Source organism: Manis pentadactyla, chromosome 14 (genome assembly GCF_030020395.1).
Source record: "Manis pentadactyla isolate mManPen7 chromosome 14, mManPen7.hap1, whole genome shotgun sequence".
In the NCBI taxonomy this organism is placed as follows: domain Eukaryota; kingdom Metazoa; phylum Chordata; class Mammalia; order Pholidota; family Manidae; genus Manis; species Manis pentadactyla.
In genome coordinates this window covers 37,220,916-37,248,499 of record NC_080032.1, presented here as the reverse complement: position 1 = coordinate 37,248,499, position 27,584 = coordinate 37,220,916, and the positions used below count along the sequence as shown (strand labels likewise).

At 34.0% G+C, this 27,584-nt stretch overlaps 1 protein-coding gene across 3 annotated transcripts in view; it reads left to right on the top strand.

Moving 5' to 3' along the window:
- The window catches only part of STT3B (STT3 oligosaccharyltransferase complex catalytic subunit B), a 113,704-nt gene extending 87,643 nt beyond the window's left edge, over window positions 1-26,061 (top strand). For all 3 annotated transcript variants that reach the window (XM_036886114.2, XM_036886115.2, XM_057492201.1), the window contains 11 exons: window positions 6,484-6,582; window positions 8,254-8,400; window positions 9,303-9,351; window positions 10,746-10,900; window positions 12,930-13,141; window positions 14,436-14,623; window positions 15,307-15,478; window positions 16,332-16,505; window positions 18,883-18,996; window positions 21,004-21,216; window positions 24,450-26,061. In XM_036886114.2, the coding sequence (XP_036742009.2) occupies window positions 6,484-6,582; window positions 8,254-8,400; window positions 9,303-9,351; window positions 10,746-10,900; window positions 12,930-13,141; window positions 14,436-14,623; window positions 15,307-15,478; window positions 16,332-16,505; window positions 18,883-18,996; window positions 21,004-21,216; window positions 24,450-24,530 (1,604 nt within the window). In that variant the 3' untranslated portion in view covers window positions 24,531-26,061. The remainder of the gene's footprint in view (window positions 1-6,483; window positions 6,583-8,253; window positions 8,401-9,302; window positions 9,352-10,745; window positions 10,901-12,929; window positions 13,142-14,435; window positions 14,624-15,306; window positions 15,479-16,331; window positions 16,506-18,882; window positions 18,997-21,003; window positions 21,217-24,449) is intronic.
- Window positions 26,062-27,584: the final 1,523 nt, after the last annotated feature.

The window sequence follows — 27,584 nt, the reverse complement described above, 5'->3', positions numbered from 1 at the left end:
TTTTGCAGTAAATAAATGAACTCAAATATGAAAAAAATTAGACTTAAACATACAATTTATTTTTTTTCCAAGTGAGATCTGTGTATCAGCTAAGAATTCAAAAACAAACATAAGAGTTCTATTTCTTACTATAGAAATAGATTTTTTTTTAATTGCTAGTAACATTTTATGGATGTATCTTTGCCTTTTGTAGTGATATGCAGTCATAGGTGTAAGAACATCTTTAAAACATATTAATTAGTAACTTTTTATTATAAAATAACTCATAGGAGGAATTAAATAATTAAACTAAAATTGTTTGGATAGTTTAGACCTAAGACATTGAAAGGGTATACAATTTTATATTTGGGACAGATAAAGTTTTACCAAAGTTAAGAGATTACTGTTAAAGTCTATAGATGAAATAGATATTTGTGAGGATTGAGTATATACACTAAAACATGACTTTCCCATGCTACCTAGAATGTTCAGTTTATCAATGATGCTGTATCTTGAGTGAATTGTTTTGCCTTCCCTCTTTATTGTACCTTCGGGCACCTGAGCCAAGAATACACAGGCAAACAGAGGGTACCCTAATTGTCCCTGGCCTCCAAATTTTTATACCAAGTTTTCATTCTAAAGTTAGAAGTTGGAGTGTTATTTGCATAGAGTGAATTTTCCTGGTGAGTATCCTGTTACAGATATTTAATTGAAGCTAGTTATTGGAGAAAAAGGCTGGTGAATTTTCCTTCAACTGGTTTAAAATACTTAAGGATTCACTTTACAGCTTTGTCAGTGGGTGTTTTAAAGGTTATTTTGGGGGAAAAGTTTTTACCTCAAGTGCCCATTTGGAGGAGAGATGATGTTCTTCTGCCACGTGCATTGTTAAGGTGACTCATAGTAATTTGACAATTAGATTGACCTTCTTCTATCTTCCTGCATTAGGACTCAGGATATTTAGAACAGGGGTCTTACTTATAATATAACAGTAATTATTAGCTTGATCAGAAAGGCTTTTTCAGTGAATAGAAACAATGAATCTTCATGTTCTACAAACCAAACAGAAGCAATAAGTCATTTTGGTTCTCTTGCCTAGAACAGTCCTGAGTAAGATTTCCATTGAGTCTGTTCTCTTTGAGAATTGTATCCATTTCATAGTCCAGAAGATTTGCTATTGTGCAGAAGTTTAACAGATTTAGTGGTATTAAGTAAATGAATTTAGAAGCCTACCTAACAATAGTAGATGACATTAAGAAAAATATATATTAAGAAGGACAAACAACTCATTTAATTTTTTAATGACAGCATGGTTTGTGATTCCATGTGGTTTCAATTATTTGTTCTACTCTGGGTCTGTGAGTTAAGGTTGCCAATATTTGTCTACTATTGATTCTTGTCATACTGGGCTTAGTAACTCTTTACCTCTAGAAGTTACCAAGGAGCACTGTTTCATCTTTTTAAGTTATGTGAAAATCATTTGCATTTCTTTAGTACCTCATATAAACACACACCATGCATACATATATATATGTTTCAGTGTACTTTGTTGATATCTCATTGCCAAAAATTAAATGAATTGCTTCCACATGATAAAACTAAAATTCAAACCCAGGTATATTTCTCTGTTTTTTTCTGCTACAGTATTCTTGATTTCATTTTAGTATAGGTATGAAATATATTTGCTATTTTTAAAAGTTGTGGTTAAGTGTCTGTACAAAAATGTTTGAGGGTCATTTCTGGGCTGCTTTTACATACACAGCTTATAAAATAACAGTTTTAAAGACTCGTTCTCTACACAGTTTATGGTGAGAAGAATCCTTGGAAAAGAAATAATTTTTCTCATGTCTGTTAAGTTGGTCCTTACATTTCTTCTGGTCAGGAAGAGTCCATGTTTGTTTGTTCTTACTTGTTCTTTAAGCTTTAACTTACTTAAGTTTCTTGTTCTTAACCCTGCTTTTATTTACTAGAGTTCACAGTAATCAAGTAGCAAAATATCTTTATTAACCAAAGGCTTCAACAATCCTACTATAATCATATTTATTAATAGTAAAGCAAAATTAGTTGTACTTTAAAGTGTTTCCCAACGTATTTCTTTTGGTTAAGGCTATTTTGGTTGAGGGAGAAGGGGAATGACAAAGATTATTAGTCCTTTCCAAGGCTAATCAACCAGGAGATGAAGCAACTCAAATGTTAAGGTGATTTAATGGTGGATCAAAGTTAATGGGAATATGAGATACACAAAATGTTTTCTAACTTTAAGTAAAAGGAAGTACAACAATTCAAAATATAATTAATATATATTTTTACGTATTATATATAACAATATAAAGAGTGCTGTCGGCTTAAGTTGTTATGCTTTGTTAGCAAGAAGGTACTTAAAGGTTGGGAAATAGCAGGTGCTTCTTCAAAACTTAAAATTTCAGTAGAACTTGAGTCAGACCTTGCAGTACCTTTTCTTTTATAGAACAACTTACTTGTGCACCTGAAGTTAAGGGCAATGATTTATTTCTTGTTGTATCAGTCTGGTCCCATTCCATGCCCTTGGATTAAAAAAAAAAAAAAGCTTTAAGTGTGAAAAGATGTTTAGGGTCTGTTTAGAAAATTACTATTTGTCCCAAATCAAAGAGCTCTTCTTTGGTTAAAAATAATCAAACTGAATAATAGATCTTGAATATCTTTCTAATGGTAATTTTTTCTGGGATTCTTTGAAGACATTGAAAGTAGTAAGGTCTGCAGTAGCAAATGCCAGTAATTGTGCTTCCACATGATGGCAGTGTGGTAACATTTTCATGATGTAATAAATGATTTACAACATTACTGGGTTTGCACATTTTTTTAGAGCTCACTACTTTGATGGAAAGGTTTATTCTTCTGGCTTAAATGGTAAGAAAAGTAGGTTAACATGGATGGTTAGAAAGTTGTAATAAATGTGGATAGGAGTTTGGTCAAGTTTCCTGGAGAGGTCATAAGAAGAATTGGTAGAAAATGATTGCTATGGGTTTGTGTTATTGAGATCATCTGAGAACACTAGGGAATGGTATATAGGTATTGAGGACTGCCTCTTCAGTGCTCATGTCTGGAAGAGATCTCACCTTCCTTTTAAGTTTTTATAGAGCCAGGGTCTTTTTTTAACCTGTGTCACATGTTCCTGCTTCATTGTATTGTGGTTATTTGTTATATCTCTGAATTTCCCAATTAGGTATCTTAACTCTTAGAGGATACGGTTGACCTTAGTAGGATTTTGTGCCTTTAGACTGTCTTGACCTTAATAGACATAAAGTTAACATTTGAATTTGAATTTATTTAAAAGGCAGTTTCTAAACCCTCTGTTAGATGCTCCAATACAAAGGCTGAAGAAAAATTAATGTTTTCATTTTGCCATAGAGACTGTTTATTTTTTTAACTGAATTACTTCACTCTTTCTACTCAACCATATCTGAATCTTTTCTTCTGTGTTTTAAAATCTAGTTCTTTTTTTCTGTTACTAAATAAGATTTAAATTGAGGGATAGAGATGTATATATAAATTTAAAGATTCCAGGAGAAACATAGTTATTCAGCAAGGTGAGTTTGTGATATTTTAGATTACCTAAGAAGCAATCCTGAATTTTACTTAATGGAAGTACTTGTCTGTGTATTAAAAGTGCTGTGAGATAGAACTTACACCCCTTATGCAAACAGGATCAGTGATCCAGAAAATAATGTAAATAGAGAAGACATTAATCTAATTCTCTTAAAGTGGTTATCATCTTTAGGTTATTGCATATATCACATTTACTAGCTTTTGTGTCATAGATGCATATAAGTAGGTGTAAATATAAGGGTAATTTGGGTAGAGGACTATTCAGAGGGAAAATATTGTTAACAACTTGTTTCTGTTCAGTGTTATTTGATACTAACCTATGTTTACAAAGTTATACAAATTAAAGTCCCATCTGACCTTTTATGTTTCCCAAGATTGTTTCTTTTCCTTGAACTCATCTCCATCACTCTTGTTGTTAACTTGAACTCTAGTGCATTTGCTTCTATAGTTTTCTTCTTTATTAATGACAATAAATGTCTCTATGAAGTGCATAAGACTACTGAACTGAGAATATTATCAGATTTATTCTTCTCTTATTGAATATGCATGGCAGTGAACTTCAGAAAAATCCCTGAAATTTCGTAAGTTCTCAAGTGATTGCTGAAATTTCTACCTTGCCAATCATAGTGTAGTCGAGTCCTGTTTGGAGAGAGAGAATATAAATACAAATGTGTGTATGTGTGCCCACCATGTCTTCTATTGATTATTTCTGGAAAATTTTACTCGGAAATAACTAGGCAAGAAACTTTCACTTTTTACTGAAGGGTGTGTGTGTGTAAAACCATTCTGTCTTTGCATCTTAAAAAAAGCAGTATTCCATTGAGACAGATGCAGATTTGTGTTTGCCTTGTGCTGGGATGGGAGAATGGAGAGCAATCGCTTAAATGAATGTGGGCATTTCTTTTTAAAGAGATGAAAATGTTCTGGGATGGAGAGAGTGGTCATTGCACAGCATTGTGATTGTACTAAATGCCCCTGAACTGTTCATTTTAAAATGATTATATGTGAAATTAACCTCAATTTTTTTAAGGCTTTGCTTTTGTTCAGCATGTGCCATTTATCATATTTAATCCAAATTCTTTGACAGTGTTACAGAATTTGGTGTTCGGTTGTGTTTATAAGAGGAGTCCAGCCTCAGAGGCAGTGGCGATCTTTGGACACAAGTAGACTTAACTATAATTAAAACACATAAATGACTTGAGGTTTTTCTCAGACCTGGCCTTTCGAGTTGTACCTTTGTGTGTTCAGTGTTATTTAGAGTGATTTCTCAGCTCTGGGTATCTGAAAGACCTGTTGATTATAGAATCTTAACGTTATTATTATTAAAAGGGATCTACAAATCTTGTCCAAACCTTCATTCTGTAGTGAGGAAACTGAAACCTTTGTTAAGTAGTTATTCAAGATCATATAATGACCTTGTTTCCATTTTATTCTGATTCCTCTGTGACTCTGTCAGTGTCTCTATGTAAGACTGATCTGTAAAAAATATATAGATAGATAGATAATAGAAAACCCATCAACCAAAATGGTTGACAGTTCAAATCATGTGGTAGAAATTTTTATTTGCTTAACTTTTATTGCATTGTTCAAGTACCTTAAGAGTAATTCCATCTCAACATTAATATATCTGAAAAGTATGTTATTGGACAGATAACTTCTGCAGTCTCCTCTAGAACGAGTTCTCTATTAGCTTGAGATTATCAGAAACTTTACTCACATACAGTGGTCCTTCCTATTAAATTTACTTGAACTTCTTAACTTTTTCCTAACATTGTATCATTTCTTATTAGGTAGCTTGGGGAAGCAGCTTAACATTGAAACCATTAGCCCATAATTTATCTTCTGTTGATGGGTTTCTTTTAAAAGCAAATAAACATTCTTTCTAAGAACCAAGTTGGATGAGGAGAAATGTGTGCTGTGTGCTGTACTGTACAGTGTGTAGCATGTATGCTGTAAGTTCTTTTCCTAAATATACCTCCAGTCTTTTCTAATCAAGTATTGTATTTGTCAACAACTATATATTGACTGTGCTTCATAAAATGATGTGAATAAACTTTATAAGTGGAATAATTTTCACATTGACTTATTTCAGATTATTAATTTATTATCTCCATTTCTAAATAATTTTCAATTGCAGTTATATCAAATACTTTCTCTGTAATCTACTAGTGATCTTTGGACATCAAAATGTAAAATAAGTCTGTTACACAAATTGTAAGCCCTCCTCAGTTTGCCTCTACATTTAGGTTGCTATAAGCCAAGAATACTGTAGTATACTCCATGCTGTGAGCAAACAGATTTCCTTTATTAGACCCTGAGAAATTGAGTAACTAGTCTGTTTTATGGCTTGACTTATGTGTACTTAGTCCTTTTCTTTTATCACAGAAACTTTAGTGGATGGACTTTCTTTTACTGGTAAATGTTGTTCAAAGATATTAAGAGACTGTAAAAAGGGTGTGAATTGAGAGCTCTTGTCACAATAGCAGCTCTTCATACATGATGATAAGTTTTCATGCATACTTCAGATTAATGCCAAGAGAAATGGTGTGTACTTATTTCATTTATATATTACGTAGCTTCTGGGGTTATGTTAGTGATTATTAATAATAGAATGAAAAAAAATTGGTCCCATTTTGTGCAGAGGAAAGCAGCATTAGCTCCTAAACTGTTCTAAATGATATTTTATAAAATCCAGTACTTAAAATAGTATTTTTAAAAATTGGAAGAATTTTCATGATTTATAATTAACCGTCAAATATGTATCAAATAGAACAATAACTTCAAGATTCTATTTTTAAAATAAGTTCACTTAAAACTTTGCTAAAAAATATATGAGTTGTTAACATTTATGTTTACATGTACTTCATGTAAGTACTTAATGGTAATAGTGAATTATCCTTGTTTCCCATTTTATCTTTATAGCATATAGCACTTTCTACATTGTGGGTTTAATATTATCCATGCAGATACCCTTTGTGGGATTCCAGCCAATCAGAACAAGTGAACACATGGCAGCTGCAGGTATGAAAAAATACTTATTTTTCTTCTTCTAAAGAATATATGAATATGTAACTGGCTGATCTTTAAGAGACTGAAAGTGGGGTTTGTTTCTATTTTGGTGTTTGTTGTTTTTAATTTTCATCATATTGGTTCTAAAATACCACCACTATGCAATATGGACATCATAGTTACATTTAGACTTTCTGATACTTTATTCCCAAATGTGCCCATCTTCCCAGTCATTGCTGTTTTGGAAAGGCAAAATACCCTTTTTTACACTGTATCCATGTCATTTGCAAATACTAAATAACATTTGTAGTGTATAAATAAATAGTAGTGTTATCTGTACACTGAGTAGTTACACCACTGAGTTTTCATTCACAAATTTAGATGGAACAGTTCATTTATGTCGCTTAACATCTTAACTAAAATACTTTATATCTACTAACTGGAATTAATGGCTTTATAGTGATTGAAGTCATATAATTCCCGTCCATTGTAAGCAGAGTCTATAGCCATTATTAATCTGGGTCACAATTAAAAAGATAATGGGAGATCTGTCAATAAAACTGACAGAGATTCTCAACACAAGGTCCCTGACTCATAGGAAGTCCATGGGTAGTTATTTTATTTATAACATTGTGTAAGTATCAGTGTATTTATTTAACTTACTGAGATGATATTCCGTAGCTTTTATCATCAGATTTTCAGTGACAAACTTGAACAACACACCCTGTGCCAATGTTAAGAACCCACACCTTACTGTTACCTTGCACTTTAAAAATCTATGAACTACTTTCACTTACATTTCTAATTTGATGAAATTACCATGTAGTAATTTGAGAGAATTTTGACTGTATATTATTCAGTTTTGATTATATAATCAAGATAGCAATGTCCGTGTAAACAATCACCTGACTATGCATATGCATTATTATGTCTCCTAAAACCTGAACCTTTGATACTTATTTAGCCATATTAAAATGAACTTTTAAAAATAAACCTTATTACTAAAATTTTTTAAAGAAAAATCAACATTCCAGTTGGGTTATGGTTCTCATGTCTTTAGTTTTATATCTAGTGCTTTTACATTGTGTTTTGTACATTTTGACAAATACTTTTTGTAATCACTGCTTTAATTTTATCTTAGTACTCTTATAATTTACTGATTTATTACTTAACTAATTATTAATTACCAATGAATCATTTATAATTTGCTAATTTATTATCTTATATGAGTGTGTGATAAGATCACATCCTGTCACTCAGTATAAACAGTAGCTATCAGGATTCTCATGATCCAAGTCTTCTGTATCCTTAAGTCAATTTTAGGATTGTTTTTTAATGACGTTTCTTCCTGCCCCACACCCCCCTGAAAACATGTCACTCTAATATGGGACAAAGGGAGGAACTGAAGTTGTTAAATAGGCCCCACTTATCAAAATGGAATTTTTTTGCCTGGTCCATGTATGGGAGAGAGTGATCATTTCAGAAAAAATGTGTAATGATTTTTTGGATGTATTAATTGGCTAACTGTCTTTTGAGAAAGGAAATATCGGTTAGATGAAATGACTAGTCTTTTATATGAATGGTGCAGAGTATTGGAATTCTAAGCTCTTCCAAATTAACATTTTTCAGTGTCCTTGGAAAAATACTTTGTTGATTATTTATATGACCCTTTTCTTTAATTAGGTGTCTTTGCATTGCTGCAAGCTTATGCTTTCTTGCAGTATCTGAGAGACCGATTAACAAAACAAGAGTTCCAGACCCTTTTCTTTTTGGGTGTATCACTAGCTGCAGGTGCTGTGTTCCTTAGTGTCATCTATTTGACTTATACAGGTAGGTGTCATCACCCGTAGAATGTGAATCTTGTCTCTAGATTATTCAAAAAGGTAATTCTTACACAAATTTTGTACATGTTCCATTTATCCTAGTAGGTCAAATACTGTAGTTGTATTCTTTACAAACAATATGAAAATAATAGTCAAAGGTTATAAAATTGAATGTAATATAAATTGATTTTTTTATCACTATCTTGATTTTGCTCCTTCAGGCTCTGATAAATCCACTTTCAAGCATCCTTCTCTTGGTAGATGAGTAGGCCCAAATTATGTAAAATTATTAAAGCGTCTGGTGTCAACCTGCTGAATGCCTCCCTCTTTTGTGCATACATTCTCTCTCTCTCTCCTACTCAACCAAATTAGTTTCAGTCTGCTTCTGAATTCTAAGCTACTTTCTAACCCTAACTTCCCCAGTGCCTAGAAACAAGTCCCATTCTTTCTAAAGGTATTCCATCTGTCGTCATTACCAACCTAGCTCATAAAATCATGAAGCATAAATGATAGGAGTTAAAAGGCACCAATCTTTAAATCATCTTTGATCTAACTTTGGAAGACAGGGTAGATCATTTAAACACCTTCCCCCTTTTTAAATTATCCACTACTATCTTAGTGTCTTAGCTTTATCTTACTAATCAGCTAGAAGTTTGAGAGACAGTTGGAAATGTTATACAATTTTATGTATCAACTGGTGTTTCTCTATAAATGTAATCTCCATGAATATTTGCTTTTGACCACTAATATTTATATGACTGCCAACTGTGTGAAATACAGTTACCTACAAAAGAAAAGAAATTATTTTAATACTAGTTCAATCCATAATAATCAGTAAACATACAACCAGTAAAACAAACAAAAACAATAAAAAGACAGATTAATTTCCTCTATCTTTTTCCTTCCAAGGTTACATTGCACCATGGAGTGGCAGGTTTTACTCATTGTGGGATACTGGGTAAGTGCAGATAAGTTATTTGCCCTCCTATTTTATTAAAATACCTGTTTTTACTCTGTTCTTACATTGTCAGTATCTCTATCAGCACTTGGGAAACATTTCTAAAATCTTGCATGTACTGGTTTAGTAAATGTTGAATCCCCGGTATTTTATCTTTATTAAAATATCTGTTTGGAAAGCACCTTTAGTATTATATGTAAATCGTGTGTTTCTGTTTTGCATGAGCAACTCTTTATTTTAGTTTTGTTTCTCAAAACATTCCAAGTAACATTTGTGTAATTTTAATTATTTTTAATTTTAAAAATTTCTTAATTCAAAAAAATTTTGCCAGTGTATTCAAAGTTTGTGTCTTAATTGCTAATCATTAAGGATAGGTGCTATGTTATAAACCCATATACTGTAGATATGAAGAAAAATTTTAACTTTTCTTTAGTACCACATTATTTAAGTTCCTTGACATTTTTAATCAAATATATTAGAGAATATTTGTTGGATTTTTTTTGAGGGCTATTATAAAATGAATTAATTTTTAAAATTGGTTTTAAATTAGATAATTCAGTGAAACTTCTTGTCTCTAAAATGTTTTCCTAAGGATAAGAAAATTTGGTTGATAATTTTCCTTTCTCCACCTTTCCTGCTGTTCTTTCTTCTTCAGTACTCCCTATGTGACCTAATAAAAACACTGCTAAATTTATTAAATGCATTTGCCTTTTGATGTGATACCAAAAGGACTCATCCATGTCATTAAAGGACATAAGCAAATTCTGTATGAAGTACTAAAGCTAACAATTAGACATATATTTCAAGAGGTCAGCCTGGATCACCAGAGAGTTTTAGTGAGAGCTCCAATTATTGACAGTTCTTACAGTTGGGGTTAAATTATTAGGTTAAATTTTTGTCAGTCATATTTACTCTTGCTTTCTAGACTGACTACTTTGGAATCTCATGGAATTTCAGGAATAATTTTTTCTGTCCTTTCAGTTTTCCCTCACCTTTCTTCATGTCATCTCCTTGTTAAAAAAGGTATTGTGGTAATATGTTTATTTGGATAAGCTCTTTCTGCTAGTAATAAGTCAAAAAGTAGTGAGACTTGCTGATGCAAACATAGGAGATTCTGTGTTAAATTGCAGAGCAAATTCTTATTTGAGCAAAGATTTTTGTATTAAAAGTCAGAGCCAACACTTCTAAAACTGGCCTCAGATAATTGTTTCCATTTTAGAGATGGCTTGTTTATTAGTTTTAATTGTACCAGTGTGGACCAGATTTATTTCCTATATAGCAGTTTACATTGAAGGTAAGGAATAGAAACCATATCTACAAAGAAATTTATTCATCTAAGGGGAACTCCTATTTTATCATTTATTTTCAAATAATATTAACTTTTTTAATACCAGGTATGCAAAAATACACATTCCAATTATTGCCTCAGTGTCTGAGCATCAGCCTACGACCTGGGTGTCTTTCTTCTTTGATCTACATATTCTTGTGTGTACCTTCCCAGCAGGCCTGTGGTTCTGTATTAAAAATATCAACGATGAAAGAGTGTTTGGTAAGAGATTTTCTAATAAATACTTTGATTTGGACAATTACTTATTTTCATTACTGAAATGATCATTTCAAAATTTTGTTTTTCTTTGCCTGACTCTTGAATATTCAAGTTAAATTTCCTCATTTTGCATAAGTGCATAGCCAAGAAAAATTCAGTGAATTTGCATTATAAATACTCTAATTATTAACTGTTTAACTTGGGACTGGTATATAAATTCTTCATTCAATTTACTATGTTTCCTGAGAATTATTGTTACTATAGTCTGTGGCTGAGAGCTGGAAATTACAATGTTGACAGAACAGTCTTCTTGGCTTCGTTTTCTTCTGTGTTAGATTTGACTAGGTAGGAAGTTTACAGAGGTGTCCATCATCCAAATTTCAATGCCAGGTACATTTTGTAATGGAATAAGAATCACCTTTAAACACCCTCTTCACTGATATATTTGTGAATATTTTCCAACTAACAAAACTAAGTAATACAAACTATTTGAAAGCCAAGCATTTATGATCTAACATACAAAATATAAATGGACAAAATGAGCAGATACCAGACCTCTACATGATTCAGCCATCACAAGAAGTTGTGGCTATTTTACAATGTGATAAAACCCAAAACTGAAAAAAGCTTTGTAATATGCACAGGCTCATTACAGGCAAACAATTTGTAGTACCAGAACTTGAACTTGTATAAGTATGGGACCTAGACTATGATTGACACTCAAGTTACTATTCCAGAGTGTAGTCAGGAGAGAAAAAATAGCACCCGTGTAAGCTCCAGCCAAAGAATGACACTCTTCTCTAGTTGATAAAGATCCGTGGACTCTGGATAAGGCCATGTTAACACTGCATCATTCAAAAAAGATTTAGCTTAAACATTTTGCCTACTTCATGACTCGGCAATCCCAATCCTAGGTATATACCTCAGAGAAATGAATAAGTGCATATGTCCAACAAAGGACATATTTAAGAATGTGCATATCAACTTTATCCATAATACCCTCTAAATAGAAACACCCCAGAGGTTAGCAGCAGTAGAAAATAAGTTTTCTTCTATTTGCACAGTAGAATACAACCTAATAAAAAAAAAATAGCATGGGTAAATAAAATAAGCCAGTACAACAGAGAACACTTTTATATAATTTCATTTTTATGAAGTTCAAGAATAAGGAAAATTAACTTTGTTCTTGAAGTCCAAATAGTGATTACCTTTTTCATAGGGAGAGGGGAAGGCAGTTATTGACTGGGAAGAGGTGTGAGGGATACTTCTAAGGAGGTATACAAATGTTCTATATTTTGATGTGGGTAGTAATTACTTTGATGTGTGCATATATAAAAGTTCATTGTGCTGTACACTTAATGTGGTATAATAAATATTTTTTAGTCAGGAAGAAAAGGCTTAATTAGCTTCCAGTGAGTTAGGGGTTCAAATGACTCATTCAATCGACTTTGTAAAGTCATGCAGCCTTCAGCCAGAAATAGTAGCACTTTTCCCTGTGGCTAGCACATTGTCTGGGAGGCTTGGCTTTTGGAAATTACTTTTTCTTTTTCCAAGTCTCTTGGCAGTAACTTAGTAAGTTCCACATTTGGTTAATAAATTTATTCTCATCCCATTCTTACTTTAAAGGATGCCAGATATTGGCACTGTCTTTTCATAGACTTCATTTGATTCTATAAACTTACTGTGCCTAAAAATATAATTCACCAAGTATGTTTTCAGCTGTTGGCTATGTATTTTCTTAATATGTAATGCTTTGGCAAATAATGAATTACCTCATTCCCCATAATAACTATAATTAGATTTGAATCATGGTACATTTCTCTAAATTGTTGATGTGTGGTGTTTAGTCAACACTAGTTGTAGTTTCTAAATACAGCTATTAAATTAGTTGGTCGCTATTATCAATTTCAAAACAGCTCTTTTATGAGATGTTTGTCTGTTTTTAAATTTGGTTTATAATGTGGTGTTAAGTGTTCAGTTTTCTATGAACATTTTCTTCTCTGGAATGTTATAAGAGAACTTGTCTTTGCAGTGGCTCTATATGCAATCAGCGCTGTCTACTTTGCCGGAGTGATGGTGCGGCTGATGTTGACTTTGACCCCAGTTGTCTGTATGCTCTCTGCAATTGCCTTCTCAAATGTTTTTGAGCACTATTTGGGGGATGACATGAAAAGGGAAAACCCACCTGTGGAGGACAGCAGTGATGAGGATGACAAAAGAAACCCAGGAAATTTGTATGATAAGGTGAGAAATCTAACGTAAGGCCTTTAAAAATTTTATGTGCTTTATTTTTCCACCACAGTAAGAACTATACATATTAAGAAATGTGATTAAACAGGATTTAGACTATGACATTTCTACTGTTTGCCTCAAAGTTTGAATCCTGGTTGGATTTTTGAACTCAGAATAAGAAAATAGCATGTAATGAGAGAAGAAATTCTTGTTTCTTTTTGGCCATCTCTTATCTAAAACCCCCTCCATTTTTTGTGAGCAAAAACTTGGTTGGTACTCTATTAAATTACATAAAATTTAGCACTATAAACCCTTATGTTAAGCATAAGTGCTTATCGTTGAGGTCCATATTTAGTGTAAACTTTTTCAATATTTGCTTGGTTGATTAGTAAAATAAAGGGAAGAAAGTGCCTTAAAAAAAGCTTCCAGTGTGTTAACAATAGGTGGCTGGCTAATATAATGTAATTTACTTTAAACCTCCTGTAAGAGGAGGGTTACATTTGGTGCAAGTGTGGGAAATACTTGTAAGAATTAGAACCCTTGTCTTGTGGATGACATACTAAACTTTACTACTTGCATATTAACTAGGTTTTTAAATGCCACTAAGCAATGAAACTTCAGTATAAGTATTAACTTTGAAATTGTTGCCTTACTATAGGTCTAATATAATTCACACAAATTTATGTTACTAAAGCACAAAACTGCTTTTGTGTTTGTGGTTGTTATGCTTTGTTTTGCAGTTTTTTTAACTAGCTTGCAGTTTAGAACCTATGACTGTTCTCCCAGGTTTTGTTGGGGTTTTGTTGTTGTTTTCAAAGATGCAATTAATTTTAACAAATCTATTAGTTGGGGTTTGGAAATTGGAAGACTGATTTAGATAATGCAGCTTTTTGCTATACTGAAGTCCTACATGGACTGGACTATAGCTGGACATTGTCATCTTCAGGATGAGGCATTCAGATTTTATAATAAAGGTTGCCAGACTGGGCCATTTGGTTATGTCCTTTGTATTTAAGTAAAACATAGGGACAGCTGGGTTTGAAAGCATCATCTTACTGGAGATACTTTGCTCTGTGACCAAATCCTGCATTGAGGATAGTCCCTGGAAGTCGTCTCCATTTACATTTGATTTTAGAATCTTCTAAGATAATTCTTAGAAAACACCACACAAGAATACCTGATGGTTATACATTTTCCTTCTCAAAGAATTAAATCAATAGATTAACATTCTCCCAACTCTGCCCCTTGAGTGTCTTAATGAAGCAAGTCAGTTGACGAGTTTGTCTAATGAGTTTTTGCATTTCAGGCAGGTAAAGTGAGAAAGCATGTGACTGAACAGGAAAAAACTGAAGAGGGGTTAGGTCCTAATATAAAGAGCATTGTCACCATGCTGATGCTGATGCTGTTGATGATGTTTGCGGTCCACTGTACCTGGGTCACAAGCAATGCCTACTCCAGTCCAAGTGTGGTCCTCGCCTCTTACAACCACGATGGGTAAGAAAGTGGCTACCAAAGGATTTTATACTACACTTATTTTCTGTCTCAAAAAATAGAATTTAAAGATAGGATGTTTGAGGCTCTGCATCTGAATATACCATGTTTTTCTGGCATGCGGTCCCCCACCCCATCCCCTTTAGTGGAGGTAGGTAGTAATCATTGTGTTTCATGCTCTTTTACACAGTATCTCTGCATACATAATATATGCATTAGTTTTTCTCAAAGTATAGTGTTTGGACACACGGCAGCAGCATTATGAATCAGTAACCTGGGGGTGGGGTCCAGCAGTCTGGTTTGGTGTAAGCCCTTCTGGTAACTCTGATGCAGCTAAAATTTAAAATAGCTGATTTATATGTTATTTCCCCACCCTCGCACCCCAGCTTTTGCTTCATTTGCATTCTTGTCAGACTTGCCAGAATATCAGGCCCCACCCTCAGAACTATTGAACCAGAATCAGCATTTTTAAAAAGATATCCAGGTGATTTGTATGCATATTAAGGTTTAAGAAGCATTATTCTGCTCTTCATTGATTCCTTCCCACCTCCACCCGCCATCGTTGAAATTTTTAACTGTCATCCTTAACATGTGAAATTATCCAGTTGCTTAGAGCTTCAAGATTTTAAGTTATCCTGTTCACATTTATAAGGTCTTATCTAAAAGAATATTGTGATTCTTTTCAGCACCAGGAATATATTAGATGATTTTAGAGAAGCTTACTTTTGGCTAAGGCAAAATACAGACGAGCATGCCCGAGTGATGTCTTGGTGGGATTATGGCTATCAGATAGCTGGGATGGCCAACAGAACTACTCTGGTGGATAATAACACCTGGAATAACAGCCACATCGCACTGGTAAGGGTTCCATAAATGAAAGGTCAGAATTACAAATCTCCAGCCTTACCTTGCAGTTAAGCAGGGAAATGTGGGTGAAAGTACCCTTAGCTGAATCCGCCCAATACTTATTGACACATTTACTCAAAATGAGTTCAAGATAGATTACTGACTTTGTTTTTAAGAATGGTACTTATAAGTATCATTCAGAACTGTAGGCTGATTTCTGGCAGATATCATTTAGCTCACTGGAAAATTAGGCAAAATCTGAAATTTGTGAGATACTATATGTGACTTAGATTTTCCATTTTATAAATTAAGAATTATTGGCAAATATGTAAACCAAGTGCACTGTATTTTATGGGCATGCCAAGTATGTTCACTCTGTGAAGTAACTGATGTATGTAAATTAAGGTGATCACCTTTCTGTTCTGCAAAAATTCTAAATAGATAACCGGTATTAACCAGTTGAGTATGTATTAGTGTTGCAGCTAATCATCAGGTGTCTGGTAGACTTGAGGGAGAGTATGCTTGTACTAACTAGACCTCTGGTCATTCCCTTGCCTGAGGTTATAAGAAATTCTATTTCTTTCAAGCTTGTCTGTTTTTATATTCAAATGTTAATTTCATGAAAGTTATTAGCAAAATATTAGAACATGTATTCTGATTTTGACCTTTCTGCTATAATTAGTGATGTACTTATAAATCTCAGTGAGTTTGTTGAATTTATAGCAAATCATTTGTAAAAAAATTTAAATCCACATAAATCATAAACTTTTGAACTGCATCCCATCTTAAGGTTGAAAATGTACATTCATGTTTGTTTTTAAGTATATTGTGAGACTACACATGTTATCATTTTTTTATTCTGAAGGTGGGAAAAGCTATGTCTTCAAATGAAACGGCAGCCTATAAAATCATGAGGAGTCTGGATGTAGATTACGTTTTGGTTATTTTTGGAGGGGTTATTGGCTACTCTGGTGATGACATCAACAAGTTTCTCTGGATGGTGAGGATAGCTGAAGGGGAGCATCCAAAAGACATTCGGGTAAGAAACTTGATCATTCCACCTGTGTGAAAGAGCTCGCAGTGTCCACGTAATTCTTTTTATCTTGCTGATTGCATCGTATTTGTCTTCATCATCCTGTCCCCCAAATTAGTCCCTTACTCTGACTTTACTGTTTTTCCCAGGCGTAAAACTTTTGAAACCCATAGCTTCTGCTTCCATCCTCTCTACACAGCAATTCCTTATCAACACTCTTGCTTTTCCTCCTTCACAGCTTCTCCCTTCTGCCTTTCTGCTTCCATTGCTTCCACTCTGGTACTGACCCTTAGGATTGTAAACCGGATAGAGGACAGTAACCTTGAAATTGCTATCTTTGCCCTAGTCTTGCTCCCTTTCCCAATCTAACATGACACTGATCATGTCACTTTCCAGATTAATAAATTAAAGAAAAGGGCCTTGAAACCAGACAGGCATGAGTTAGAATGAAAACCCTGCCATTATCAACTTTTGGTACTACAGACAAGTTATTTTTGTCCAGTTAGCATTACATGCTTCAAGCACTAGATCTTTTCCCAGGTTCTGGTGTTAAGGGGTGATTAAAGCAGGTTTATATTGTCACTAAGGGGATGCCAGGAATAATTCATTTTGATAATTTGTGGTGATACAGATGAAGCCTTGGCCTTAGTGGCTGGTACAAAATAATCTCAAATGAAGCAGTGGTATGAAATCCGGACACGTTAGCTCAGAATGCAAATCCCTTAATATTTCTCTCTTCTTTGCTGGCTTCTTATCCCTTTATCTACCAACTTTTCTTTCATTCTGTCAAATCTACTCTAGCCCTTGAAGCTTGCCTTGTGATTTCTTTTCTTGACTCAGGTGACCTGTTTATACCTTCTCTTTCTTGGAATACCTTCCCTAACCATGGATTCGTTCCCTCTCCAGAGGCTCTTTCATGGTCCATACATATCTCTGCTTTTATCAAATCAAATACAGCCTATTTTGTAGATAGATTCTGTCTATCTTTCTTCTCAGTTGTGAGCTCATAGAGGATGGACAGCCAGCATTGTGATTTACATGATAAAGGCACAGAAGATGAGAATAAGATTCACTGCTGATCAAGAATAAAAGAACCTGTTGGGAAAAGTATTCATGTAGTCATGTGATAGGGATGAAGGAAAGCCCCACACTGCTGTTCAAATGTGAATGCAGTGGCATTTTCCCTTAGAAATGATTAGCAAACATTTCCTTGTATTAAATTAATCTTCATTTAATTTCACCAGTGTGTGATTTCGTGTGTGGATTTGCTTTAGCACCTATGTTAACATTGTCATGTGCTAGGTGTGCTAGACAAATGCTGTGAACATTTTTACACATGGAAATCCTAAATTTCTATGCTTTTAACGTCAGTATTTTTAAGCTTTGTGAATGGGTGATACATTCATGTGGTTTAAAATATATATAAAGGGATATACAGTAAAAATTTATCCCTCCCCCACCTAAAAAAGATCTATAGTATAGTAATCAACTAATTTTCTTATGATTCTTACTCAAGCAGATAATTAGTAGCAAAATATACACCATGTTCTTGCTCTTTTCATTTCACAATATATGTTGTAGATCTTTCTGTATTAATATATGGAGAGCTTTCATTCCTTTTTTTACATCTGCACAGTGCATTCCATTGTATGTGTGCACCATTATTTACCTGTCCCTATTAAAAAGTGGATGTTTAGTTATTTCTATTTTTTGTTCTCATAAAGGGGCAGTAAATAACTTTCTACACTCATCATATTGCCCATATATGTGGGATAAATTCCTACCCAAAGAATTTCTCTCTCTCTTGCCAAATTTGCCCCCTTAGGGGTTGATTTATACATTTGATAGAATCTCAATAAAAATTACTACAGGGGTTTTCTAAACATTACCCTCCCCAGTGAAAGGACTGATTTTAGATTTCCTATGGAAAAATAACAAAACTTTGAAAAAGAGTAATGGGAGTGACGATGAAACAGTTGCAGTATGCCATCTTATCTGGTATTAAACCATGGTGTTGGTTCTGTTCTTTTTAAATAATTGAGGTTTTATAACATGGTTTAAAGTCTGGTAGGATTGATTGCCCTCCCTCACTCCAACAAAGACTAGTTCTTTTTCTGTGTTTTCTTATATACTCTTGTTTATTTTTTATAAATGATTTCTAGCCTCAGCTTTAAAGGAAAAAAAACATTGTTTTAGGGGTTTTTTAGGGACCGCATTAAATTTATTAATTAATCTAATATATATTTTTTTGAGAGGTAACTAAATACTACTTTATGAAGATACTTCAAAAACTGGTTCTTATGGGGAAATGAAAAAAGGGAACCTGTAGGTTTGAATATATTAAATTGAATTGACCCAGGAACTAATGGTTTCTTTCTTGTAGGAAAGTGACTATTTCACCCCACAAGGAGAATTCCGTGTAGACAAAGCAGGATCTCCCACTTTGTTGAATTGCCTTATGTATAAAATGTCATATTACAGATTTGGAGAAATGCAGGTCAGTTATATCAGTTTTTCTATAATCTTCATTCAAAGGAATATTTTTTAAAGTAGTCTTCTTTACCTTTAGAAAACTGGATAATGATGTTTTGTTGCACTGTAAAGAAAACTGTGCTTATCTAAAGATTCTCCGCTCCACCACCACCCCAACTAAATTTAGATTTTTGACATTTCTGTGTGAAAAATTCTGAAATATTAACAGTAAGCTGAAATCCACCATTTACTTGTCATCCTACCTTTTGAGCTCGTGTTTTGGAAGACATTGTTTTCCCTGGAAGAGGTCTTCTAGCTAGAAACCATGTGAACTTAAGTAGGTGACTTTGCTGCTTGGCAGGGAAAAGCCTTAAAGTGCAGAGTGACTTACAAAGCTGCTCCTAGTTACTTTCTCCCTGTTCTCTGTTACTATAGATAGGTAAGACCATGTGGGTCAGAGTTTCCTAGAATATTATTAGAATGAGGGCCCACAAGTGAATGATGTACAAAGAAACATTGTGGCAAAAAGAACAGACAGTGGGCTTATTGTCATAATACCTGGATTTTAGATCTGGATCTGTCAAGTCCTGTGACCCTTGGACAAGTCATACCCTCCCTGGACTTGTTTTTCTTGTGTGTATAATGGGGGTTGCACTGATGATTTGATTCCTAAGGTTCTTTCTGGCTCTTAGCTTGCATGACTGTAATACTATTACCTTCATACTAAGATTTCAGTGAAAATTGCCTGATTCCCTATTGCTTTCTGATTAAGTTGATACTAAAAGGCAGAGGAAAAATTGCTTGTTTAGTTTTATACAAATACCAGGGATTAAGGTAATGTTTCATCATTATTCATTTGGAATTACTCTGCAGGTGGCTTCAAAAAAAATACACAGTAATTTTACTACTAGATTTATGTTTTTGTTTTTGCTTTGATTTCCTTTGAAGGCCACTGCCTAGTCTCCAAACCCGTACTGAGGAAGAAGCACTTAAGCCATAATCATTAGCTTCCTCAGAAAACAGGTCAAAGACAGTTTCTCTGTTCACTAATGACAACCTTGAAGGGCTTTTTTTTCCTGTCCTTTTAAGTTCATCAACAGTTTTAAGCCATGCTTTTAGTCCACTTTCTTTGCTTTCCCTATTGTATAATAATGTATGTTTAAGACATGAAGTATAACTTTTCTATTTCATAGACATGCAAGAGCAAGTTATTCCCTCATTGGAGTTGATTTGGTTTCTCTTCACTCCATTTGTGTGTCATCATTAACTTAGTCTGAGAATTTCTTAGAATTGTCTCCAGTACCCCCATTTTTTCCTCTTCTCATTCCCCACAAATCTTCCCGCAGTTTGGCTTTTTACCTTCCTTTGGTAGTTCCTACTTCCAGGATGTAGTGCCCCAACTTACTTCAGCCTTTATTGTAACAAATGTCACTGGGGAGGTGAAGCCACACTCTGCTTAAAATAGATACCACACTGCTGACGTTCTGGCGGAGGGTATGGGTAGTTTTAAACATAAATGAAAACTTTAGCAAAGAACTCTATGGAGTAAAAGATTAAAAAATGAAGACTTCTCAACCACCCATTTCAAGGAACTATTTCTCTGCAGAGGTGGGATTTGGGTTGATAACCAAAGGATAGAAAGGAACCAGCCATGCAAAAGACTCTAATGAAGAGCTTTCAAGCTGAGAGGATAAATAGTGCAAGACCCTGAGGCAGAGAAGAAGGCCTGCGGGTTCTCTCTGTGCACACATAAAAAGGGCTTTGATGAATTTCATTTTGCTGGGTTGGCTCTTTCATGCCTGTGGCTGCTTCATCTACTCTAAGTTCAGTGAAATTCTAATTCTGATGCATTTAATTTCTCTCTTTCTGATTTCTTCCTATCTAGTCAGCAATATACATGAACTGTTAAGATACACTACTCTGATTCTGTTTTCCTGGTTTTACACAGTTTCACTCTTGATGCATTTACTACCTTCTGATACTGAATGTTTACCAGTATGGTTAACAATCAATACAATGTCACTTTTTGCAGCTGGATTTTCGTACACCCCCAGGTTTTGATCGAACACGTAATGCTGAGATTGGAAACAAAGACATTAAATTCAAGCATTTGGAAGAAGCCTTTACATCAGAACACTGGCTTGTAAGGATATATAAAGTGAAAGCACCTGATAACAGGGAGACGCTAGACCACAAACCTCGAGTCACCAACATTTTCCCAAAACAGAAGTATTTGTCAAAGAAGGTGGGTGCCAAGTGAAGTTATGTCTATAAAAGGGTTACTCAGAATTGGTTTGTTTGAAAATTGCAAATAAATTTCCATTTGCCAGATCTGTAAAGACAATGGATTATATACAAAGTAAATACCAAACTAGCTCTTATTAAGGGCATTCCTTTCAAAGGGAGCACTTCAGATATCCCAAGCAGCACCTTTTTCTGGATAGCATAGCGATTTATCAGTGAACCAAGCTGAGATTTTCCAGAGGTATTCTGGCTTTAGTCTGTATCAGTCCCTTGGAAAGACTTATTTGTAGAGTACATCTGTGGCTGTCACTTTCAGAACTTTTGTCAAAATAAAATTGCCAACCACTCAAGTAATACAGTTGTGATTGCTTCCTCATCTTTTGGTGAAAACAAATTTATATTGCATTTTCATTCTCCATTCTTAGTATGATATTACTGTATTATTCCTTGAATAAAAAATAAGCTTGAGTTGGTTGAGTCCTAAATCAAAAAATCATTTATCTTAAGATAATTATTTTTAAATGTAATCATTATGAGATTGTTGTAGTCCTTCTGTAATTCTTAGTAAGATATGAAGTATTATATTGGTCATTATTGCTCAGTAAAGTCAAAAAGATCTACTCTTTTTTTTCTTTTTATTGAAGGGTAGTTGACACACAGTATTACATTAGTTTCAGGTGTACAACACAGTGATTAAACATTTATATACATGATAATTCTATCTACCAGCTATCACCATACAAAGTTGTTACAATATTTTGACTATATTCCTTATGCAATACATTACATCCCGGTTACTTATTTATTTTACAATTGGAAGTGTGTACTTTTTTTTTTTTTTTTTTGAGAGGGCATCTCATATTTATTGATCAAATGGTTGTTAACAACAATAAAATTCTGTATAGGGGAGTCAGTGCTCAATGCACAATCATTAATCCACCCCAAGCCTAATTTTCGTCAATCTCCAATCTTCTGAAGCATAACGAACAAGTCAAATAGATCTACTCTTTACTGTAAAAAACTACCAAAAATGACTATTATATAGGTTGCCCTCTGCAGCAGATGGAAAATAATGAGCTGTCACGTGAAATAGTAAGTTGTATTTTAAAGTATTGTCCTTACAATTGTTAGTAGAACCAGTTCAGTCTTAAGTCTTGAAGGATGTTTACGTTGCTCAGATCAGTTTTTTTATTAAATGATTGAAGCAATTGTCTTATCCTTTTGCATTACTTAAAAGATACTTCTGATATATGCGGAATCCAGGTTATTTCAGTTTGTACTGTAAAAGTGCTGAATATATTAGCTGTATAATATGTAAATAGAAGCTTTTTAGACGATTACTTTGTGTGTCAGTTACAGAGTACCATATCTAGATGGGCATATTTTACATGTGTTACATAGAGCTGGCACTTGTGTTAGTCATATAAATTCACTTACTAGTCTTTACATCAGATTTAAAAAAACATGATACGGTTTCTCACACGAATGTGGTAGGGGAAACTGGTGAATCACATCAGTGCAGAAGTTAAAAGTAAATGCTGCTAGTCTCTATGCAGTTAACCTGTAAATCATCTAAGCCCAGGTAAGGGCTAAAACAAGGCTGTTGAACTTGGTAACTGATGATAAGGCATTTTCTTAATCCGACCTCTTCTGGCTTCCCATCATTTCTCCAAAATAAATAAGTTGATAGATAAATAAAAATTAATCTGTCTTGTACCCAAAACATGTATTCTGGTAGCAGACAACATAGATTTTGGATTGTTGGTTCCCTTGGCTTCATGCTGTTCTGTACAAGCCCTGGAGGAGGGCCTTTGCTTTCATCTCCCCTCCCCAGTTGCTGGTCGCTAGTTGTGAGGGTGGTGGGCATGAGTACAGCAGTCATTCTGGGAATTCTCCTGCCACTGCAAAGCTGCTGTGGCTGAGGTAGTAGGAATTTTAGCCAGGGCCTCAGAAAAGACTTTTTGGCACTACTCACTGCCCATAGAGGAAAACTCCCTGAGGGCCTAGTTTTACATACTGGGACATTTTATAAGATCTCACAGAAGAGGTATCATGTTAGAAATCTGTAGGTAATGGAGAGGAAACTAACTCTTTGATCTGGTTTGAATTTTTTTTAATTGTGCCCTCTGAAATTTTTACTTTTTGCCATAATAAGTGATAAGTTTAGCAGTAGCTAATTTTTGTAACCTTAAGAAGGATCTTATTTTGCCTGTGTTGTTGTCCCTGTTAGAAAAAATTATTAATTACTTTAATCTGAACACCATTAATAAATGTACACAAAGGATTTACTTAAGTTTCTGAAACTTCTAAGAGTTGTATTTAAATGTGGAAATTGAACTGAATGGTCATTCTCTTGAGTTTTCAAACTTTTGTTGACCCATTGCTTTGATGTACATTAACTTGTTTCCAAAAAATAATTGCCCTTTTCAACATCTGTCAGTATGTCAGATTGGCAAACATACGTACCTATATGACTTGTCATATAGTATTCTAACAAAGCAAACATTTTTGCAATAATTTCTACCATATTTCTAATAATTTGAGTCTCAAACCATAAATCATCTGTTGAAAGTATTTTAGTAGGTTCCTGAAATGTTAAGAAAAATTTGTTACTTTAAAATCTGTGAAATTAAAGGTTTCAATTTCAATTGAAGGTTACAGGTGTTTTTCATGGTGTTTGCTGTTTGTTAAAGTGCTTGTTTTCCTACCTCAATTGGAGAATGTGCCAAGTAATTTTCTCTCTCATTTTTGTAGCTTATTGTATAATCGTCCTCCTCTCACAAATAAGAAAATGGGGGCTCCAAAAATTACTAAGTTAATTAGTATTACTGACACAGCCAATTGTTGGAGGCTAAACCAGGAGCAGCATTAACATTTCTGATTCCTTAATCTGTTTCCTTATTCTGTCATTCCTGGAAATGTGAGTAGTCACTGCAGCTAAGCATTCAGTGGCTGAGAGGGGAAGTGGGCTTGCCTCTCTCGCTGGCGGGGAGCGTATGCGTTTGATGCGCTCTGGTGGTCTTCACCAAGCTAAGGGCCTGGCCCCGTGCTTCTTGGATCTCTTGGCATACTTGGCACAAACAGTTGCTGGTGATCAATGGGTGTTTAAGGAGTCCAGAAACAGGAAGAGCTAAGGGCTAATTATTAAGACAATGTAGTGAAATGTGTGTGTATATATATTTTTTAATCTGTAGTAAACCTGCACTAATACCATGTATTCTGTTTTATTTTTAGACTACAAAAAGGAAGCGTGGCTACATTAAAAATAAGCTAGTTTTTAAGAAAGGCAAGAAAACATCTAAGAAGACTGTTTAAATACACTGTTCTGGTTCCTAACTTGAAGCAGTTGTCCTTGTGAGAACCGGTCTTTGCCTTTAGCTCATGTCATGTTTCACAGCAACAGAGGGTACAGAACCATCACTGGTCCAGGTTAATGTACAAAATTTTCTGGCTATGCCTGATTTAAAAAATAAAATTGGCTTATTGAGAACAGCTGTTTTCGATTTGTAATGTGAAGCAAGACAGAGCACTGCTGTAAACGTCTAACAGCAGGTTTTTTTATTGGTACATATTATCCTTCAAATCTGAGAATTTGGACTAATTGCACCAAAGAACCCTCTAATTTGGTCCCTGGCACATGCATACTTGTCAATGTTTTTATTCTTTTACAAGACCTGCATTTTATTGGAATTACCCAAATAGCAATATGAAAAAATGTGATGTGAGCTTGAACCAGTAAATTAGTACAGGTCTGAGAGAGAGGTATTAGAAAAGTAATTATACTTCGTGAACTATATTTATTTTCATGTTTCTCCAATGCAAAGAATGTTTCATCAGGTGTACATTTTCTGTTGCTTACTGTTTGCTCTAAGAAGCTGCTGTTTCAGAGATGGACCTCTGGGTAACTGATTCAAGTATTTTTTATGTTGAGTCATTATTGCTGCTATTAGCAGTCTTTTTTTCACTAGGTACTTACAGAGCAGATCTCATACATTGTTCATTCAAGGGCTAAATTTATATCCTTTGGAAATCATGGCAACTGCACAGAATGTTGCTCACTAGGATGGGGTTGGCTATTTTAGTACTGAGATTAACACTATGTTTACAAACAAAAGATTAAGGAAAAGATCCTTAAGGTGGACAGGTACCCAAAGGCCATTTTCTGTGACTGCAGAATGACAAAGGATTTGTAAACTTTGCCTGGATTTCTCTCATTGTATAAATGTTTCATCCATTACAATGATTTTGTCCTCTGCTCCATATTTTTTTAATCCTTTAAACATTTGATGAAACATTCTTCAAAGGTATATGCATTTTCTTACTTTTATTAAAAATGTGACAGTTGTCAAAAAAGTGCACTAAAATATAAATGGAGATTGAACATGTTCACTTTCCAGCTTATAGGCAACTTTATATAGACTTGAAAGTTTTCTCCAGTTGTTTAGTAAAAGTGAAAGAGAAAGGGATTTTCCTGCCACAGGATATAACTTTTTTTTATATAAACAAGCATAACTTACACCACTGCTTTAGGTGGAAAAGTGCAGAATAGTATGTACCTTTTATGAAGAAAAGTGTCATTATAATATTCAGTGAGAATGTTACTGCTGATTTATCTTTTCCAAAGTGTAAAATATTCTTTGATTTATAGAATTCATTTTTGACCCAGATGGTGGTTCTTTTACAGACCAATAAAATAGCTGAACATTTTCACAAATAAAGTGTAACTAAATCTGGATTTCTGATACCTTGTCATATGAGGAATTTACTTTACTTTGTTGCTTTAAAATTCAATGCAGAGAAGTTGTTGACTGTAGGGGAAATAAAGTTAATTCAAATTTTGTGTTAAGTGTTCTTGTACAAATCTTTTATATTTGAAAGGAATTAGAGTACTGAACACATCCTTCCTTGTTTGCTTTAAGGCTTTAGAGAATATGTGTCCAGTAGTCCCTCCTTATCCATGGTTTGCTCCCCATGGTTTTATAGTTACTTGCGGTCATCTGTGACCCAAAAGCAGAATGACGTATTATCAGGTCAGTAGATCATTGTAACGTTATGTCACAATGCCTACATCATCCGTCTCATCACACAAGTATTTTCTCTCACATCCTCACAAGTGCAAGTACAGTAGTGTTTTTAGAAAACATTTACCTAATAACTTTTATTATAGTATATTATTGATTTTTATTTTAATATTATTACTCTCTTACTGTGCCTGATTTATAAAACCTTATCATTGATGTGTATATAGATAGACAGATATAAATATAGATATAGAGATAGATACAGATATATAGAAAAAATATAGGATATTTAAGGTTTGGTACTATTCATGATTTCAGGCATCCACTGGGGATCTTGCGATGTGTCCCCTGAGGATAAAGGGGCACTACTGTTGAAAAAACATGCTAGATTAGTTTAATTTAGACCTATTAATTTTATTTTACCTTCTTTCTACCCAAAAATGAAACTCTCTTTCTGACTTTTTATGGGTTAGTGAAGGGGAAGACACTTAGCCAAATAGGATTTTTATGTCCATTTACATGAAAACAGGTCTAACAAAAAAGCCTTGTGTCCATAAAGTAATCAGTCAAGTCTTCATTGTAGAATTTTTCTCAGTAAGAGCAGGAATATGATCTCTTACCTTTGTCAGTTTTAGGGAGCATAATTTAGGTTCATTGGAATGCCCTAGTAAAATGCCACAGTTTAACCACATTGTGGTTTTATTGTAGCAAAAAAGTGTAGTTATAGTAGTTTATAAATATATTGGAATGTAGGATAATTGGCTCGATATTCTTTAGATCTCTAGATCATTTCATGTGTGATTACTGACATTCTATGAATGTTTTAGACTTAAAGAGTTTTCATTTTTGTACCACATCTTAGAACTGAACAAAGCTCAGTGAGTCCAAAGATAAAGTTCCACTTCCAAACTTAAGTTCTTACCTACTTGAGTTTGTATTTGTAGAGGTTTACTTAATTTGAGTCCTTAAGCCATGACCAAAGAGGCTAGAAGACTAGACAGTATAAAAGCATCATATCGTATTGATTTTTCGGTAGCCGGACAGCCATAAAACCATGATATCTGGAGTTACTGCACCTTTTTTTTTATTGTGGTAAAATACATATTATATAAAATTTACCATAGTAACCATTTTTTTTTTTTTTTTTTAGGTAATTATTTTTTATTGAAGGGTAGTTGACACACAGTATTACATTACATTAGTTTCAGGTGTACAACACAGTGATTCAACATTTATATACATGATAATTCTAGGTACCAGATATCACCATACCAAGTTGTTACAATATTTTGACTATATTCCTTATGCTATACATTACATCCCGGTTGCTTATTTATTTTACAATTGG